Below are 21,816 nucleotides of genomic sequence, written 5' to 3' on the forward strand. Positions count from 1 at the left end.
CTGTGTGGCATAGGATTGCTCTTGTAGATTTGCTGAAAGAAATTGGAATGCACAAGCATTGGCACATACAAAAAGGAGGAATCGTTTGAAGGTGAAACAAGTGGAGGAGAGATTAGTATATGTTAGAGAAAACTTAAGGCTTGTTCAGAGCGTCCAAACTCATGTTGGTCTTCCAATGCAAGTCTACATCTTTGTTACCCGTAAGAATATACGGGGAGGCATAAGGGTATGTGTAATGATGTGGTTGATGTGTATGTGTAAAGTAAATGAGTGTCTGAGGATGAGTATGTGTGAGCACATGCACAATTATGTGCATGTGACAAGAGTGTAACGGTCATTATTTACCGTTACATTATGTATTATATAAACCCCTTATGGGGCTTCTAATGAATATACAATTTTCCCCTCTTATTTTGTGTCATTTTCAATTTGTCTTTCTCTCTAGCTCTCTCACTATCGTAACCCCCTTGGGAGGGGGGGAGGGGGGTGAAGCCTAGAACCCCAACAACACTTTTGGCACGCCTGAACAACTGACCTCCCTTGAGCGGAAGTCTATCCTCACTTTCCCTCTTCGTCACTAATCCCTCACACACACACACACACACACACACACACACTCTCTCTCTCTCTCTCTGCATTGTGAATGTGTGTGTGTCTCTCTCTATCCCTAATTCTCGTCTACCTTGTTTGACTATTTACGGGTATCTACACTCATGGGGAAGGAGAAGATACATATCAGCATTGTTGCTTTTGGCCATGGCTAACTTGTATTGCTACATCTATGACGGTGGAAAGAACCAAATTTGAGTAGCGAAGCAACTGCAGCAACATACCACTTTCATGTCAGCAGTGGTTTGAGAAGATTTTCCTTCCTCGATTAGCTCTAAGCATAGGGAAGATAGGGAAGCGAATTGCAGAAATAGATTACCCTCTTCTTCTTCTTCTTCTCCCCTATTTCTGTTGCTGCTCTGCTCCCTGTTTGTTGATGTGCTTCTCACCATCGCCATCGCCATCCTTACCATCAGGTTGTATATCTAAACACCTCCATCACCACCACCACCACGACATCCACCACGAATGGGCCTCCCCTATTCTCGCAGATACCCCAAAACCAGAGCCTACAGAGTCTACAGAGCTAGAGCCATGGCCATGGCCAACCCCGACTCTCCAAATCAGCTCCTTGCTCCCCTCTCAAGCCTTTCTCTCGAAGCGCCCCACACCTCTACTCGCTCTGATTCCTTCCATGTCATCCACAAGGCCCCCGTTGGAGACACTCCTTATGTCAAAGCTAAACACATCCATCTCATTGACAAGGACCCCAACAGAGCCATCGCGTTGTTTTGGGCCACCATTAATGCAGGAGACAGACTGGATAGCGCCTTGAAAGATATGGCAATCGAGATGAAGCAGCAGAATAGGCCAGAAGAAGCGATCGAGGCCATCAAGTCGCTCCACCATGGATGCTTAGACCATGCTCAAGAAAGCCTCGATAATGTGTTACTGGACTTGTATAAGAGGTGTGGACGGTTGGATGATCAGATCGGTCTGTTGAAATCTCGGATGGGTATACATGCAGCAATTGAGCTTTATAATGGCAGAAGCACAAGAACAAGGTCTGCAACGTTGGGATATGTCTGATAGAGCAAGGCAGGTTGAAGGAAGTGAAGGCCATGCTCAAGACCGTGAAGTCTGCTTGCGGCGACAATCCATGGGGCTCAGTTTCTCATCTGAAATCCTTTGATCGAGCTCAGTAGATGCTGCAGGACATGGAGGCAGAGGAGAGATGGTTGTGTCTTCTTCTGTGGGCTTTAGTTGAGGTGTCAATGAAGCCATGGTCAATTCACGGATGTCTTTCTGCGGAATCTAGAATGGAGAACAAGGAAATCCATGGGAAGAGATGGATCCTTGGGGACTTCGACATCGGAAAGCCCCTCGGCAGAAGGAAATAATGACATGTTTACCTGCAAGAGAGAAGAAGAGCAAGTGCGTGGTAGCGTTGAAGGTGTTGTTGAAGAAACAGCTACAACAATCACAGGTGGAGCATCAGTTGAGAAGGGAGATAGTGGAGCATATGAGGGTGTGAGGATATCTGGAGCTTAGGAGTGCTCTACTCTGAATTCCTCTTTGGTACTCCACCATGCGAAGCAGTTCTTCTAGCACAACCTGACGATCCTGTGGCATGGAATAACCTTGGGGAATGCAGCATTATCAGCAGCATCGTCGATGATTGCAACACAAGGGGAAGTGATATCCTTGCCGCCCACCGTTATTGTCGCTACCCCGCTGCCACAATCCACTAGAAGTGAAAGGCAAGAATATGAATGGACGCAAGAAGAGAGGGGCATTCAAAAAACATAAGGGCAGATGAGATGAAATTTCAAAAGCTCAAGGGCATGACATGACATTTCACAATTTGGAGGGCAGAATGCAGAATTTCGGAAACACAAGAGCCGAAAATAAAATTTCAAAAAATTTGAGGGTAAAAATTTTAAGGACTAAAGGGTAAAATATATAAAACTCACTTCACATGATGAAAGAAAGAATACACAAATGCACAACACGATTTCACGACCCATGCCACATTGAACTAGCCGATTGCTGTATGATCCAATCGCGACTTGTGCTGACCGAACGAGAAGGTTCGATTCAAGCAAAGCTCCGATCGAAGTTATCGATTGTAGAGCAATAATCTGGTTGAGGAATTTCCGACCGTTGAGAAGAGTTGCCATGGCGAGTGGGTTCACCGTGCAATGTACTGTCCCACAAGTGTGCCATGTGTTACCCGTAAGAATATACGGGGAGGCATAAGGGTATGTGTAATGATGTGGTTGATGTGTATGTGTAAAGTAAATGAGTGTCTGGGGATGAGTATGTGTGAGCACATGCACAATTATGTGCATGTGACAAGAGTGTAACGGTCGTCTCTCTTGTAACGGTCATTATTTACCGTTACATTATGTATTATATAAACCCCTTATGGGGCATCTAATGAATATACAATTTTCCCCTCTCATTTTGTGTCATTTTCAATTTGTCTTTCTCTCTAGCTCTCTCACTATCGTAACCCCCTTGGGAGGGGGGTGAAGCCATTCTAGGCTTCACTCCCCACCCCAACAACAATCTTTCTTATTCATATTTGACAGTTGACGTTTAGAGTCTAGACAAGTCATTTATAGGTTAATTAACGAGCTTTGTTAATTGGTTATGGTTTTAAAATTATGAATCATGATCACGATACTAGAATATTATTTGATTTAGGTGAATCCAGATGAGATAGGCATTAATAAGACTCTTGAAATGCCTCCATCAACTACCGATATTGACACTCAAGTCGCACAAACATATTTTGAGTAAGCAAAGGCTATGCATATTGGTCAGGTTACTCGGAGTATATCTAAGTTTGCCACTATGATAGTGGATGAAGGACTAGTAGGTTCAAGTTCTAACACTATTAGAGGAGGTCGTGTTTGTAGTCATGCTTGTGTGAGAGTTTCAAGTACAAGAAGGGTACTTACTCGACAAGCTACAAATATTCCTTGCAACGTTGAATATGGTAATGATGATGGAGAACAAGAGGATGAAGACATTGACAATGACACAATTGATTCATCTTCTTATAGTGATTATGTGGAAAACTATGATGATATAACAACTGAATCCTCAAATTATGATGTAGAAGAGGAAATATAATCGAAAATTGAATGGAGATATTTTATTACTGGTTTGTACATATTTATTTGAATTAGAGAACCAATAACTATGAGTATGAAGAAATTATAACTTCTAAATTAGTAAATTCTAATAGTGTTTTGATCACTCTATTCATTTTCCACGATTTGAGTGTTGAAATGATATGTGTTTTGATTCAAATTTCAAACTTCAATTGTGTTCTCCACTTTCATTTTAATTTTTAAAATATGTATATCACGTGTATTGAAACATAGATAACCATGTGGTATCCATGGACAATAAAGATAATTGGTATTTACTCTATAGTAGTCAAATTTTAAGTATCTTTGTATTCAACGTATTTAACGAATTTAGCGTATTCAATGAATTCAACGTATTGTATGTGTACGGTATGCTACGTATGTTACAACCATAGTGTTAACTATTATTGCATAGCTATTTTTACTTGGTTTTTTAGCTATTTCATGATAGTTATTGCCAACTATTTCAATATTAGCTATACAATCAACAATATTAATAGAATTTACATGAACAAATCTCTTGTCGCATTCTTTCTCATTCAAGCAATTTTCTAGTATTTTGACTGTATCCACATCTGAATATTCAAGAAACATACTGATAAGTATGGCATCCCTTTCAATCATCCCTAAAGTGCACAATGCATCCAACATTTTCCTACTCCCTTTATTTTGTGCATGACTTTCCACACCAAAGTAACACGTAAATCCATCCATTGTATTAGAGAAAGTATTGATTGTTTTATTAATTGGAAAACATTTTTGCAAGGAAAGAAAAGCTTTAGGACCATTGTGTCCTTGCCCATCAATGATTGTATCTAAAAATCCGACTCATAAGATGGCATATCATGCTCACATGAGTTAATTTGTAATTCTTCTTTATTTCTATCATGCTCATGCCTAACAGTAAGAAATTGAACACTCCTTTTACCATCAGTACTTCGAATCCTAGCATATGTCGAGCCATCTTCAAGCACCTTCGTCTCCATCCTAGAAGATGTGATATATGGTTGACCAAGAATCATTGGGTATGATGAGGTCTTTTGGATAAAGGAATGTTGCTCCATTGGCACATCTCCAATGGTGACTTCGATGTTTGGGCAAGCTCCATGAAATTCCTCGGTCATTGAATTAGCCGATTTTACTCTCCACCCATGATTTGTTTCCATTGGCCATCCACCTTTCCTATAAATATCATAAGAAATTATATTAATTTTTGAGTCGTGGTCGATTAAGGCCATGACCGAATCTTCAAGGTTTTCAATCTTCACGGGTGTCTCAGTTCTTGCTTTTGCCCAATGTTTCTTAGCATAGTAGCTTTTTAGCTCTTTCGGTTTCTCTTCAAAAGTTGTCTTCGCAATATCTTGTGAACCAACAATGGAAGATCTTGGTTCACCTTTGATGACTTCCACCATTGATATCTTCACTTCATTTCCTTGGTTTTTAGCAGCTTCAATACTATGCCGTTTTCTTTTAATTCCATCTATTATTGCTTCATGAAATTCCTTTTTAACTATGCCCAAAAGTTCCCTCAAGGAAAGCTCCACTTTGCTATCTAAAATTCTTTCTTCCAATACTTTTTTTAAATCAGTTGAAGCTTCTATATCAATAATAATTTGAACAAGGGACTCTTCTTATCCTTACCTTATTCAATGTCAGGGCTTACCATTTTCGGACTTTCTGTCTCCATCTTTTTAGCGCTTCTTAGCTCCCTCTTCTTGTTATCTTCATTTTCCGCCCATTCCGTTTCTCTTTCACGATCACTTCATGGGCTTGGTTTGTTGCAACCTTTGCAAAAGCTGAGAGGCCATCCCCTGGGTCGTCCCAACTAGTATCGCTTCGAATAGCATCACCTCCATACTTCAACTTTTCAAACTCGATTTGCCCTTTCTTGCAACTTTCAAAATATACGGCCAAAATTCAGATTTGGATACTCCTTCACCAACATGGATGATTGTAGTTGTTGGTTGATAGACAGCTTGCGTCCTAGTTGTTTCGGTATCTTCAATGATCCTTCTCATACCACCTCTTCTAAAGTTAGTTCGGAGAGGTAATCGAGTTTCAGAAGAATGAATATTACCATCATTGAAGAATATCACCCCTCTGTCTATCGCATCTTGATAGTTATCACACCCTCCTCTTGAATGGTCGACGGTATCGCACCATATGCATCTTCTTTCATAATCTTTTTGGGGTTGCGAGGATTTTCCTTCTTGTAGCGTTGCAACATGTAATGAAATATCTTGTATACCTTGTATAAGATCGTCCATCATTGTTTCAAGTACCTTTGAAATAGTTGACAAACTCCTAGTATCCTCCCTGATGGTTGTCTTCATTTCATCTTTCATACCCCCGTCAATCGAAAGATCTTGACACCATTGGGCTCTTTTGTTGATTCTATTGCAAGCTTCATGTACTTGATTCCAATTGGACACTATACCAATGGGTGCAGTCCAATCTTCAAGGAATGCAACTACTTTTTCTCGATAGGATTGATCCGATGCCTTCAAGAATAAGATGAACTTCTGTGGTTCCAAATGAGTCATTTCGGTTGTTGTTAATTGGTTATAACGAGCTTCAAATTCTTTTAACAACTCCATCACCGAAATCTTCTTGTCCTCTTTGTCCACCCAATCCAAGAAACGCCTCCATGATGCTCGGATTGTATCACCAAGCATGTATTCATTTAATAAAGTTTGCTCAAATGCAACCCAATCATTAGAACTTGTTGCGAGTTCAGAGACTCTATTTCTAAAAGGGAGTTCAACCACCCTCACAAAATTCATTTGAACATCATGTTGGTTTAACCCTTTACTACCCATCTCAGTAACATATACTTGTAAGAATTTAGATATATTTTTACCTGAGACCTATTTTATCTACAAGCTTGTCAATAGCATGATCGAATCGTTGAAGAGCAGTTGCATGTTCTTGGCTTTACATCATTCTTTCAATCATTTGCAGCACTGCGTTAATTTGTCGCTCCACAACGGCTTCTTGGTTGATCCGTGGATCTGAGGCTACTTGTTGGTTCTCCATCTCTCTTAACTTCCCTGGTTCACATCAAGTTCACCATTGTGATGTTGATCTCGGCGTACGAGAGCAAACGAAAAGAAAGTTGCAAATTTGGGAAGTAAGCATCGGCCTTCTTGTCAAAGAAAGAGGAGAAATAAAATAGCTTGTATTGATGTCTCCAAGATGATTACAATAATATTTGTTTTCTAACTAATTACAATCATATTTCACATCTATTGTTATTCCCCCCTTGATAAGATTAGTCCTCCTCTTTTTATAAATGAGGAAACTAGGTGCATGAGTGCCAAGTGTCATCCATGCATGAGAAAAGTGGATGCATGAGTCCCAAGTGTCACCCATCCATTATAGGCACCTACATTTGTGGGTAATAGCTTTAATAATTCTAATAGATCTTATAGCTTTAATCGCTTTTATAGCTCTAATAGCTTTAATAGCTTTTATCGCTAAAATACCTAATAGTGATAATACCTAATAGTGTGTTGATAATAGGTATTTCGCTTTAAAATATTCTACTCGATATTATGTTTCATCGTAGATTTAACTAGCTATTATCATCATATGGCAAATGTTCTTATCAAGTTATTAGCTATCGCTTAGCGAAACAACCATTTACAAATATTTGTATCAGTTCATATAATTTGGTAAACGTTATTTTCCCAACAAATATTTGTATCAGTTCATATAATTTTCCCAACAAAATTGAGATATCCTCTTGTACCCTTGAGATATGTGGCATGAAAGATGGTTGTGCATCAAGTCATAACTTCCCAGTTTCATTTAGATGTTTTTTTCATCCATAGAAGAGTGATTATATATTTCAAATATCCTGTTGTATCCTCAACATTTTTGGCATGAAAGATTATTGTGTGTGAAGTTATAAACTTCTTGTTTCCAATTACAACTTCTTCCTTGGCTTTGAATTAAGCAATAACATCTTCTAGATTAGGAAAGGTCAATCTTTATCCAACCAAGCATAATACTTAGAATCTTAATGAACAATGTAACATCATTAAGAACAACGCAACATCCAACTACAAAATTGGGCATGTCAATTGGTGTTTCTATTTCGAGTCATATGTAGCTTTTATATTCATCATTTTTCAAGATATAGATAGATAAATATCTTTTTTAACATCCACTAAAGATTGATTGTGATCTATGAAATGGAGCCTAGGGGTATGTGTGTGTGTGTGTGTGTGTGTGTTTGGGGGATTGGCGGGGGGGAGAGAAAGAGCTTGGGGGGAGTTGTAATATTGGACTTGTTAAGTAATTAGGTAATTAACTAGGGTTAATTAGAGACTAATTATGTAGTAACGTTAAGCAGCGGAAGATTAGTATGATATGCGCGTGAGAGTGTGTGAGAGGAAGAGAGAGAGAAAGTTACACTTATGAACACGAAGATAAATGGGGGATGATTGACTATACTGAAAAGTGCCATCAACATACAAAAATACCCACAATGAGGTATATATACAACTCATGTGCAAAGGTGCACACGTGTGGGTAGAACATAGGTACTTATGTGTAAGTCCTACATTAAATGTACTAAGGAGTGGAGGATCTAGAATACCCCATTTAAGTACAAGGTCCTATTTAAAGGCTTAAGGTCAATACATTAACTAGATTCGATCTAGGTAACTACTAAGTTACATGTGTTAACTAACTAGATTAAACTAGTTGAGCTTGATATCTCAACACGCCCCCTCAAGCTCAAGTGTGAGGCGTCCAACGTCCGGTTTAGCTTCCTTCGACTTCGTCGGCATCGGTGCGGCTTGCAGCTTTCTTCGCGGCATTGCACGGCTTTCTTCGCCTCTTCGCGGCTTCATTGCGCGGCTCTCCGCGGCTTTGTTCTCCCCCTCAAGCCTGTGACGAAGGCTTGGATCCTCGGGCTCTTGTTCGGCCACTACCTACATCGCGAGGGCATAGTGATGGGCCATATACTCGTTATAGGCGTAACGAGTGACTTGGGTCTTCGCTCATGACGAGTGATGGAGTTTCTTGTTTCTTGATGTGAGCGCCTTCTTTATTCCGGGTGTCCTCATGATGGGTACACCGAACTCACTGTCTAGTGAGCGAGCCAAACCATCCGAATCACGGTCATCGGGGCGGACCTCGACTTCGTATTTGGGCATCTTACCTTTGCCTTTGTCCGATGTCGGACTTGGCCGCAATGTGTTTTCATCGCGTGCAGGCTCTTGTGGGCCAATTAGCTCGATATAGCTTGGATTGTCCTTCGGTGGAGGACTTGGCCGAGTTTCGTCGTCTGAGTTGGCGTTCAACTCTTCCTCGATCTGGTCGGATGGAGTCGCATCAGGCTTATACCAAGATGTCGATTCGTCGAAAACGACGTCGCGACTTATCCGCACCACTCGGGTCGAAGGGTTGAAGCACATGTATGCCTTTTTCGCGGACAAATATTCTACGAGGATACATTCTTCCGACTTCGCGTCGGGCTTCTCTCACGTTTCATTCGGGATGCGTACATTCGCAATGCTTCCGAACACCTTGAGGTGCGAGAGCATGGGCTTTCTTCCAACGAAGATCTCGTATGGACTAAACTCATGCACACTATTTGTGGTGCATCGATTCATGAGATACACGGCTGTGGATGCCGCTTTCGCCCAATAGAAATTCGGCATGTGCTTCTCACGCATCATGGTGCGTGCTACCTCGAGTATTTGCCGATTCTTTCTCTCGGCTACTCCGTTTTTGTTGAGATATCAAGCTCAACTAGTTTAATCTAGTTAGTCAATACATGTAACTTAGTAGTTACCTAGATCGAATCTAGTTAATGTGTTGACCTTAAGCCTTTAAATAGGACCTTGTACTTAAGTGGGATATTCTAGATCCTCCACTCCTTAGTACATTTAATGTAGGACTTACACATAAGTACCTATGTTCTACCCACACATGTGCACCTTTGCACATGGGTTGTATATATGTACCTCATTGTGGGTATTTTTGGATGTTGATGACACTTTTTAATATAGTCAATCATCCCCTATTTATCTTTGTGTTCAAGTGTAACTTCCTCTCTCTCTCTCTCTCTCTCTCTCTCTCTCTCTCTTCCTCTCACACGCTCTCACGTGCATATCATACTAATCTTCCGCTACTTAACGTAACCATATAATTAGTCTCTAATTAACCCTAGTTAATTACCTAATTATTTAACATGGTATCAAAGCGCGTGGTTTAGAAAATCCATTAAGCCCACTGCTTATTCGTGATTGTGTTCGAGACGCCAACGACAAATCCCGGCTATTCACTATTCGCTACCATAGTGCCACTACGAAGGATGTGTACGCGACCAAGAGAAGAAAAACAAAACGGAAGACACAACAATCAACATGAACACACAAATGGGAAGCTCACTCCCTAGCGAAAAGCTAGACCGAAGCAACTATTCATCTTGGGAGTACAAGATGAATTGATACCTCGTCGCCAAGGGTATTGGAGCTACATCAACGACGCACAAGAAAACAAACCCGAAACCACACACGCCAACTACCCAACGTGGGAGCAAGGCGTGAGTTGGGTAATGTATTGCTTGGCGACATGTGTAAACGACCACATGCTTAGCCACATTCGTCACGCCAAGACGCCCAAAGAGGCGTGGGAAAATCTCAAGAAGATTTTCGCCGCGGACACATCCGCGCGCAAGCTTCAACTCCGGCAAGAGTTGAACAACATACGACAAAAAGAAATGTCCGTGACGGTGTCGTGAAGAAAACCGTCCACAAGTGGAATCGGTGCACAGGAGCGTAGGAACCGGCTCTTCTCGAATGTTGTCCATAGAAGATCCTAGGCGGGTAGATTTAGTGGGTAGGAAGTAAAGGGGAAACGGCTCCTTCCTTGCCTATAAAAAGGAGGGAGACGAGAAGGAGGAGGGGATCGCGGAGAGTCGAGGATGAATTGTTGTCGGTTTGCGTGCGAAGGCTTCTCTCTCTCTCTCTGGTTCGCAAACTCCATAGCTTCCTTCTGGGCAAGTTTCGGGAGGCTCGCGCTGCTCTGAGGAATGCCCGAGTGCTTCTGGCAGCACCTCCAACCTGCTCCTGTCTTTCTGTGCGTTTACGAACAGGCATCGGCATCTGTTCGCTGGCCTGTTCGGTTATAACCGACTTCGTGGTTTTGTTGTCTTCGTGTTCTTGTTGTTTGCCTTTGTTAATACATACATACATTCGTGTCTTTCTGTGTCGCTATCCCACTTGCGTCTTTGCGTCGAAGGCCGTGTCCCTGTGGATCTACGCTCGCACGTAGAGGGTCTCTTCTCCTTCCTCTCTTGCTCTTTGGTACAGGACCCCCGAGGTTCCGCCTCATTCCACGCATCCGCGAGGGAAACCTCGACATCTTGGTGAACCCGACGTGAAAGAGGCGACAGAAGAGCAGAAGATGAAAGGGTCGGATCTTGCAGAGGCCATGGCTTCGGCCGTGGATCGGATACTGAGTGCACGCGAGGGCTCCGGCGCCCTCGACAGAGCCATTGAGGTGGTTGTCGGTAGGATCGGCCGGTTCAGCGGAAGGGATGCCACGAAGTATTTGGCGTCCTACGGGGCAGAAATGCTGATGCGGGACATTCCGGAAGAGAGGCGTCTTGCCGGGTTTCCTCGAGTGGCGATGCCGAGCATCCATGCGGAGGTGCTCGAGGTGCGGGCGGAGAGCCGTACCTGGGAGGAGTTCGAAGGCCGACTCCTGGAAAAATACGGACTGGACGACGCGCTCCGGCTTTCGAAACGAGACTTCATGGAATGGGTGGAGTCCCCCGGCAAGGGAAGAAACGTGTCGGCACTCCTCCGGGAGTTCGAAGAACGCTTTGCGCGCCTTTCGGCGCTTGACCGAACCATTCTAGATACGAGCCGGGTCCTACTGTTCGTCAAGTCGGTGGACGAGCGGGACCGGGATCAAGTCGGCTCCTTGCTGGAAACCGAAGACGGGCTGACGACCAACTGGGCAGCAGTTAAGAGAGTCTGTGGCTGTTTCGACAAACGGCGAGAATGGGTTGATAACGGGGCGGCCGGTGCGGGGTCTGTCACAGCAAGGAGGCTTGAACCGGCACCGCAAGGGCGAAGGGAAGAAACCCGGGAATGGCTCGAAACCGGCCCGGCTTCGACCGGCATGGTCAATGGCTCGTCCGGAGGAGCAACGCTGGAGGAGTTGACGCGGGCGATAAAGGATCTCCAGATCGCCCAGACTCGAAGGGAAGGCGGCAAACTGGCTCGTGACCGACGGCCGGCAGCGGGGAACAGGTGCATGTGGTGCGACGAGGTCGGCCACATTCGGAAGGACTGCGGCGATTTCGCAGAGGCGTTGAGAAATCGGGTGGTGTACCTGTGGGAAGGCCGGGTGCACGCTGGCGACACCAGGAGGGCCCTGAGCCGAAACGACGGGCGAGGAGGTATGAAGAGACTGATGGAAGAGGCAGCGGCTCGACACGTGGAGGCCATCCACTACTCGGCGTCGGCCGGTATTCAGGTCGGGGGCAGCGAGGCCCTAAAGGAGAGCAAAGACGGATTCTGGTCGGCAATGCTGGAAGGTCTTGCCGGCGCACGGCTAAGGAAAGACGAGACGGACCATGCTGAGAGACGGGTCCGGGAAATAACTGGGTGGAGCGATCCGGTCGAGGAGACGACGGGCTTCGTAGAAGCCGCCTGCCGGAACTACGAGGCTCTGGTAGAAGAAAAACGAGTGGGGAAAGCCGGAGCGGCCGGGCCCTCACAACGGTAGGAGACCCGATTCGGGCAACGACGGAACGATGCCGGTGTGTCCGGCCCGCAAGATAACCCCAGGAAGGGCGGGTACCGACTGGGGACAGAAATAGAAAGGTCAACGGACCTACGAAAGGTCCTAGACGAACAGATCCTCGACAGCAAAGTGGAGCTGTCATTGCGGGAGGTGCTAGGGATCGCCAAGGAGTTCCACGACTCCATTGTAGACTTGGTGAAACGGAAGAGACTGTCGACGGAGACGGAACCGGAAAGACAGGTGGAGGTGCGGACGACGCACATCGACGACTCGGCGTTGGAAGATGAGTGGGCGGAGAGCCACTATTCGAGGCCACACTGGGCCCGAGTGACCACGGAGACCCCGGTAAAGATCGGAGATGTTCAGGAACCGGTGGTGGCGTTGGTGGACCACGGTTCAGAAATAAACCTAATGTCCATGGACTTCTATAAGAAGGGAAAGTGGCCGATCAACACCAAGCACGGGTGGAAGATACGGGCGGCAACGCGCGCCACCGAGGAACTGCACGGGGCCTGCCCGAATGTGCGAGTAAAGATCGGCGACGTCGAGATTGACCAGCACTTCTTCGTACAGGAGACGTCCTCGCATCCGGTCATATTAGGGGAACCATACATCACGGCGGCGAGAATGGAGACCAAGGTGTTGGACAACGGTTCGGCCTACGCGAGGGTCAAAAGCCAGGACGGGCGCCATTCGGTGCAATTTCTGACGGTGCGGCCGAACCACGAGAGAAACCGCGAATCCCTCGGTGGCGAGAGCCGGGAGGATTTTTAGAGAGGGCTGCCAAGGCGTGGGGCCGAGACAGTTCGGACACTCGGGAAAGACCCCATGACTATACGATAGGTAGGAGATTTTGCTTCTCCGACAACGGAGGGTGTATGATAGTCGGCATCGTTGGCCGAGAAAAGACAAGGGCGGAAGTGCGACTTCGAGCGTGCGGAGTTCTCGGCCCGGACGAGGAAATCAGCAGGGCCGTGGAGGCGGTCTCCTTTGACGACACCTTGGGGATGCTGAGGAAGGTTGCCGGAGAAGACCTTAATGAAGACTGGACAATACCGGTATGTTCCGAAGAGATGTACGAAGTCATCGCGAACTTCAGTCGGGGGCTCAGGTCGGATCGGACGGCCCGAGTTAGCACGAAGTACAAGACTGTGGACCGGAAGGTAAGGCCAATCGCGGCACCCTTACCGGAGGGCAGTGAGTCCAGGATCAGAGGGGTTGCGTCGGACCCCAGTTTACGAGATCCGGCCTGCATAGGACACACCTTCACCGACGGGACGCTCCGGGAGCTCAAGATCGGTGGGGGCGGGTTCCTACTGCCGGCGGAGGAAGACCGGTTTCGGAGAATGCTCGGGAGGCACGGGAAAGCCTTCGCGTTCTCGCTGGAAGAGATCGGGTGCGTAGATCCGACGATCGTGGAACCGATGGTGATATTCACGGTACCGCATGTGCCGTGGAATCTCAAGCCGATTCCGGTACCGAGAGCTCACATCCCGAAGTTGATGGAGCTATTGAGGCAGAAAGTAGATATGGGCATTCTCGAACCGTCGAGTGCCCCATACTCGAACCGATGGTTTACTGTACCAAAGAAAAACGGAACGATGCGCTTCATTCAAGACCTGCAGCCGGTCAACAGAGTGACCATTCGGAATGCAGGAATCGGACCGACCATAGACGAGTTCGCGGAGGCCTTCGCCGGAAGGTCCATTTACTCGGTCGGTGATTTGTACTCGGGGTACGACCAGTTCCAGCTATGCGTGGAGAGCAGAGACATTACGACGATGCGAACCCCCCTCGGCCTAGTGCGAATGTGTACCCTGCCACAAGGAGGGACCAACTCGGTGGCCCACATGGTGAATGCAATGAACAAGGTACTGAGGGATTGCATCCCGGACATCACCATGTCGTTTCTAGACGACATCCCGATCAAGGGGTGCCCGGTGGAAGAGAAGGACGAGACAGTCGGGCCAGACGGATGCCGGCGATTCGTGGCAACACACATCGGCGACTGCGAGAAGGTGCTACAAAGGCTAGAGGATGCGAGGCTCACCTTCTCCGGGGAGAAATCGGCCTTCGGGCAATCGGAAATCCTGGTGGTCGGACACCTATGTGGACCTTATGGCCGGAAGCCGTCTCCGGCAAAGGTAGAAGCCATCTCCGCGATGAAGACCGATTGTAGCTCGGTTACGGAAGTTCGGAGGTTCCTGGGGGCATGCGCGTTCTACCACATATGGATCCCGCATTACGCCCACGTTGTGGAGCCGCTATACGGGTTGCTGAAGAAAGAGCGAAAATTCGAGTGGCGAGACGAGCACACGGAGTCGGTCCGGAAGGTGAAGGAAGCTCTTGCGGCAGCACCGGCGCTCCGGAAGGCTGTCTACGGGAAGGGTACCCCGGTATACATAACAGTGGATACGAGTCCGACCGGGATCGGATGGGTCGTCAACCAAGAGGACGAGAATGGCATTCGGTTCCCGATCCGATTCGGCGCGAAGGTTCTCAGTGAACGACAGCGAGGGTACGCCTAGGTTAAACGCGAACTCTGGGGTATCGTTTCGGCAGTAAAGGCCGACAAAGACTACTTGATCGGGACAGAAGTGGTTATTGAGACGGATTGCCTGCCGATTCTCGGCATGGTTTCCGGATGCGCGACACCGGACCTGGCGATGCTCCGGTGGATAGCGTACATCAAGTCCCTGGACCCAGAAATACGGCACATTTCCGGAAAGGACAACGCCATGGCCGACATGCTTTCGAGGGCAAGGTTTGATGACGAGGGCGGCATGGTTTCGGAGGGCGAAGAAGTTGGCGTGGACTTCTTCGAGGCAGCGTACGTAACGGCCGATGGGACGAGCACTCCGGCACTTAACGACTTCGACGAGAGCAAGTACGACGGCGAGTGGCTCCAGATCGGTGGATTTTTGAGGACGATGACGCCGGATGCGTCGTGGACGAAGGACGAGGCCAATCGGATCCGGAAGAAAGCTTACCGATTCTTTCTCCGGGATGGATACTTATGGAGGCACCCGAAGAAGAGGAACAGCGTCCCGCCCCGGGTGGTGGCGATGAAGGAAGAACAGGAGGAGCTGCTGACGGGCTACCACGACAACCCTTGGGCCGGACACCGTGGAACGTGGGCCACGTTCGAGAAGATAAAGGGGAAGTACTGGTGGCCGGGACTGTACCGGGATGTGCATCGGTTCGTGACAACTTGCGAGAGCTGTCAGATGCACTCCATAGTCCGGCATCGGGACGAGCTTCACCCTATGTACCCTCCGACCATCCACTTCAAATGGATGGTAGATCTGGTGACAATGCCGATGGGCATAGGATAGATGCGGTATCTGGTCCTGGCTCGGGAAGATCTGACGAACCAGGTGGAAGGCCGAGCCCTTTAGAACAAAACGACCGCGGCCGTATGTCGGTTCCTGATCGAGGACGTGATATGTCGGTACGGGTGCGTCGGGAAGATCGTGGCTGATCGCAGGGAGTTGGACGCCGAAGACGCCGAGGAACTGTTCGACCGGCTAGGAGTCAAGCTCTCGCTTACCACTACGTATAATCCGTAGGCGAATGGGAAGGTGGAGCGCGGACATGGACCGATTGTCAAGGCATTAGTTCGGGCATGCGGAGGTCAAGTCGGGAACTGGCCGCGGCTGTTGCCTTACGCGTTGTGGGCGGACCAAACTACACACAGTTCGGTAACCGGATTCATGCCGGCAGAACTCATGTTTGGGCAGAAGCCGGTCATGCCGACGGAACGTACGATCTCCTCGTGGGCAACCGTGGACTGGAGAGACGAGATGAGCCGGGAGGAGCTGCTGGCGGCGCGTATACGACAGCTCGAGCGAACACCGGAGGACGTGGAGCAGGCTGCGGAAAAGCTTCGGGAAGCAAGGATGAGGAACAAAGCCCGGTTCGACCGAACGCACCGGCTCCGACCGAAGAAGATCAAGGAAGGCGACTGGGTGCTAGTCTACGACAGCAGCCTTGACAACCAGCACCGAGCGACACGGAAGTTCGCAAGAAGGTGGTTCGGGCCTTACGTGGTACAAAGCGCCAACGACAACGGGACGTACCATCTGGCGGAACTCGACGGTACGAGAATGGCGATACCGGTAGCAGGGAAGCGGATCAAAGCGTTCAAGAAGCGTCACGACGACGAGTCGGATCCGGTTGGCCTGGACGGCGACGACGAACGATCCGAAACCGAGGAAGAACCGACGGGCGGGGAATGAAGGCTGGACCGGTTTTCTCCGTCCCAACTCAATTTGGCGCATGCCAGTGGATGTGCGGTTAGGTGGGTGCGGATGTCGTGAAGAAAACCGTCCACAAGTGGAATCGGTGCATAGGAGTGTAGGAACCGACTCTTCTCGAATGTTGTCCATAGAAGATCCTAGGCGGGTAGATTTAGTGGGTAGGAAGTAAAGGGGAAACGGCTCCTTCCTTGCCTATAAAAAGGAGGGAGACGAGAAGGAGGAGGGGATCGCGGAGAGTCGAGGACGAAGTGCTGTCGGTTTGCGTGCGAAGGCTTCTCTCTCTCTCTCTGGTTCGCAAACTCCATAGCTTCCTTCTGGGCAAGTTTCGGGAGGCTCGCACTGCTCTGAGGAATGCCCGAGTGCTTCCGGCAGCACCTCCAACTTGCTCCTGTCTTTCTGTGCGTTTACGAACAGGCATCGGCATCTGTTCGCCGGCCTATTCGATTGTAACCGACTTCGTGGTTTTGTTGTCTTCGTGTTCTTGTTGTTTGCCTTTGTTAATACATACATACATTCGTGTCTTTCTGTGTCGCTGTCCCACTTGCGTCTTTGCGTCGAAGGGTCGTGTCCCTGTGGATCTACGCTCGCACGTAGAGGGTCTCTTCTCCTTCCTCTCTTGCTCTTTGGTACAGGACCCCTGAGGTTCCGCCTCATTCCACGCATCCGCGAGGGAAACCTCGACAACGGACTACACCGCCAAGATCAAGAGCATTTGCGACTCTCTTGGCTCCATCAACGTCAACATCGACGAGGACGAGATGGTGCAAGTATGCTTGGGCGCCTCGCACAACGATTCAACCCGTTGAGAACGGCAATCTTGGCGAGAGATACCCCTCCCTCGTTCTTCAACCTCCAATCAATGCTATTGGTCGAAGAAAACCACGTTCAATCAAAGACCAACACATCGGAAGGACAAATGCTCTTCTCTGATACGGATGGTGCCCATAGACAAGGTCGAAGCGGAAGAGGTCAATTCGACATATCCCACGAAGGGAATTCACAATTTCAGCAAGGAAACAGAAGCCATCGAGGAACCTTCCCAAGAAGGGGGAGCTTCCATGCCGAACAAGGTCGGCGAACGACGCCACCTACGTGCAACTATTGCGGCAAAATCGGCCATCGCGAAGAGGAGTGCCGAAAAAGACGAAGCGAGCCGGCTTCAACAAGCCGGCAACTCACAAATTACGCCGCGAACGCAGACTACAGTGGACTCTTCGTGATGAGGCATAGAGCGAACTCTATGATGGCCTCCGATCCCGCAAACTCCGCAAGCACCTCCAACTCCGAACACGCGTGGTTCGTAGACTCCGGCGCCTCTCACCACATGACGTCGCACCAAGAGTGGTTTCGTGACTTGCAAACGCCGGATCGACCCGGCTACATAGAGACCGGAGAGGACACTCCGCATCCCATTCGGCACATCGGCAATGTCCCATTCGAGAAAGAAGGCGAGCAAACATGCATCAAGAATGTCTTGCACGTGCCCACAATAAGAAAGAATTTGGTCTCGGTCGGCCAAATCATGGAGCAAGGCATGCAAGTTCGCTTCAACAATGAAGGTTGCTTCATCGAGAAAGACGGCCGACTCATAGCCAAGGGATGGAGAGACAGTCGCTTGTTCATCCTCGACTCGAACGAGGTAAAATCGGCCATGTACGCCAAAGGTCTCAAGACCGAGACAAACATCGAGTTGTGACACAAGTGAATCGGCCACGTAAACCTCCAATGGCTTCGCGGAATGCAATCAAAGGGAGTCGTAATCGGACTTCCGGCTTTCGAATCAAAACGAATTGACCGAGTGTACGAAGCATGCCAACTCAGCAAACAACATCGACTCCCATTCCCGAAGGAGAGCTCCGCAAAAAGGCCTCCTTGACATAATCCACTCGGATGTATGGGGACCGGCTCAAACACCGACGCTCGGCGGATGCCGTTACTAAGTCACCTTCATCGACGACCACTCGCGCTATGCGTGGATATACCCGATGAAGAAGAAGAGCGAAGTGCTCTCCCACTTTCAAAGGCTCAAAAGCCAAGTGGAGAAAGAAACCGGTCGGCACATTCGATGCCTACGATCGGACGGAGGAAAGGAGTACTTCTCCGATGAGTTCACCTCCTACCTCCAAGGCGAAGGCATTCGTAGAGAATTCTCATGCCTACACACTCCCCAACAAAATGGAGTAGCCGAGAGAAAGAATCGGCAAATACTCGAGGTAGCACGCGCCATGATGCGTGAGAAGCACATGCCGAACTTCTATTGGGCGGAAGCGGCATCCACGGCCGTGTATCTCATGAATCGATGCACCACAAATAGTGTGCATGAGCTTACTCCATACGAGATCTTCGTTTCAAGAAAGCCCAGCCTCTCGCACCTCAAGGTATTCGGAAGCATTGCGAATGTACGCATCCCGAACGAAAGTCGAGAGAAGCCCGACACGAAGTCGGAAGAATGTATCCTCATAGGATAGTTGTCCGCGAAAAAGGCGTACAAGTGCTTTAACCCTTCGATCCGAGCGGTGCGGATAAGTCGCGACGTCGTTTTCGACGAATCGGCATCTTGGTATAAGCCCGATGCAACTCCATCCGACCCGATCGAGGAAGAGTTGAACGCCAACTCAGACGACGAAACTCAGCCAAGTCCTCCACCGAAGGACAATCCAAGCTCTACCGAGCTAATTGGTCCACAAGAGCCTCCACACGATGAAAACATGTCGCGGCCAAGTCCGACATCGGACAAAGGCAAAGGTAAGATGCCCGAATACGAAGTCGAGGTCCACACCGACGACCGTGATTTGAATGATTCGGCTCGCTCACTAGACAATGAGTTCGGTGTACCCATCATGAGGACACCCGGAGTAAAGAAGGCACTCACATCGACAAACGAGAAACTCCGCCACTCATCACGAACGAAGACCCAAGTCACTCATTACGCCTACAACGAGAATATGGCCCATCACTATGCCCTCGCGATGAAGGTGGTCGCCGAACAAGAGCTTGAGGATCCAAGCCTTCGTCATAGGCTTGAGGGGGAGAACAAATCCGCGGAGAACCGCGAAATGAAGCCGCGAATACAGAAGAAAGTCGCGCAACGCCGCACAACAAAGCCGTGGAGAGCCGTGCAACGAAGCCGCGAAGACTCGAAGAAAGCCGTGCAACACCGCGAAGTAAGCCGCAAGCCGCACAGATGCCGACGAAGCCGAAGGAAGCTAAACCAGACGTTGGACGCCTCACACTTGAGCTTGAGGGGGCATGTTGACATATCAAGCTCAACTAGTTTAATCTAGTTAGTCAACACATGTAACTTAGTAGTTACCTAGATCGAATCTAGTTAATGTGTTGACCTTAAGCCTTTAAATAGGACCTTGTACTTAAGTGGGATATTCTAGATCCTCCACTCCTTAGTACATTTAATGTAGGACTTACACATAAGTACCTATGTTCTACCCACACATGTGCACCTTTGCACTGTTAGAAAATTGACGCTTTCAAACCTTCACCTCTCGGCCACAACCGAGGAAACACGAATCAATGCAGCAGAAAATGAAAACACAGAGAGAGACTCGAATGCACAGGGTTTAGCGTGGAAAACCCTAGACGGGAAAAACCACGGGAGTGCAAGACTCCAACTATCACTATACGCAGGGAATGTACAATGGCGAGCTGCAAGGCGACGACCTTGAGCTCGCTGTCCTCGCCACAGGCGGCGGTATTACACAGAGGCGTCGACCTCTTTCTTTCTCTCTCTCTCACTCTCTCTCTCGGCTGCTCTCACTTCGCTCCCTCTAAGTGGAAAACAAGAAAAATGAGCAACAACTACAAAACTGTTTGCCCTAAGTCATATTTATACACATATGACTTTCGGGCTATTTACAAATATAGCCTCAAGGGCCCTTGGCAAACATATTCACAAATATGTCCCCGCATCCGGATCTCTCTCCGGGTACATTCGTCATCCGGCTCCGTAGCCGGGGTCTTCATCTTCCGGATCCGGAACCGGGTCTTCATCATCCGGATCCGGAACCGGGTCTTCATTCCCGATTCCCTGACATCTGACCATCCCATCCGGAGGGACCGTAATCCCAACAAACTCCCCCTTCACTTCGGCATGGGATGTCTTTCCAGTCCGACCCTCTTCCGGCACGCTTCCAGCTTGTCGGGTGTGAGCACTTTGGTCAGCATATCTGACCCGTTCTCGTCCGTGTGGATCTTCGTCAGCACGAACTCCTGGTCTTCTATCCTTTCCCGGATCCAGTGATATCTTCGCTGGATGTGCTTCGTCCGGGAGTGATAGGCCGCGTTCTTCGCAAGGTGGATTGCGCTCTGACTGTCGCAGTAGAGTCGGTACTCCTCCTGCCAGATACCGAGCTCTCTAATGAAGTCCTTCATCCATATTATTTCCTTGCCGGCTTCAACAGCCGCCATGTACTCCGCCTCCGTGGTTGACAACGCAACCGTCTTCTGCAGCCTCGACTGCCACGAAATAGCTCCCCCTGCATACGTCATCACATACCCTGATGTGGACCGGCTGGTATCTGCATCAGCCGACATATCCGAATCGGTAAAGCCGTCGAGTTCGGGCTTACCGGAGCCGAATCGGAGGCACACGTTTGCCGTGCCCTTCAGGTATCGGAGTATCCACTTGGCCGCGTTCCAGTGCTCTTTGCCGGGATTGCTCATGTACTGGCTCACCACTCCGACTGCATATCCTATGTCCGGTCTTGTACACACCATTGCGTACATCAAGCTTCCGACGGCAGAGGCATATGGTACTTTCATCATGTCCTCCTTCTCAGCCTTTGTCTTGGGGCTTTGCTTGCTGGACAACTTGCAGTTTGCCGGGAGGGTTGACCCGACCGGTCTTGCTTCCGACATGTTGAACCGGTGAAGCACCTTTGTCACGTACTTCTCCTGTGATAGCCACAACTGCTTCTTCTTCCGGTCCCAGATGATGTGCATCCCTAGTATTTGCCTCGCCGGACCCAGGTCCTTCATTGAGAAGGTTCGGTGAAGCGCTTTCTTAAGCATCCGTATCTTGACCTGGTCCCGTCCGACGATCAACATGTCGTCCACGTACA

The 21,816-nt window shown here is 48.5% G+C and overlaps 1 protein-coding gene across 1 annotated transcript; it reads left to right on the forward strand.

The window, feature by feature from the left end:
* Window positions 1-1,143: 1,143 nt before the first annotated feature.
* LOC147867403 (protein POLLENLESS 3-LIKE 2-like) lies at window positions 1,144-1,638 on the forward strand. Its single transcript, XM_087315689.1, has one exon. It carries the CDS (start codon window positions 1,144-1,146, stop codon window positions 1,636-1,638), a length of 495 nt encoding a protein of 164 aa, XP_087171815.1.
* Window positions 1,639-21,816: the final 20,178 nt, after the last annotated feature.

This window comes from Azolla caroliniana, unplaced genomic scaffold (genome assembly GCF_043228905.1).
Source record: "Azolla caroliniana isolate FFs.n. ecotype wild unplaced genomic scaffold, voAzoCaro1.0.p SCAF_2, whole genome shotgun sequence".
NCBI classification, from domain to species: domain Eukaryota; kingdom Viridiplantae; phylum Streptophyta; class Polypodiopsida; order Salviniales; family Salviniaceae; genus Azolla; species Azolla caroliniana.

Bases quoted from the DNA above. Each gene is read 5' to 3' on its own strand.
- LOC147867403 (XM_087315689.1), top strand. From the start codon at position 1,144: ATGGCCATGGCCAACCCCGACTCTCCAAATCAGCTCCTTGCTCCCCTC.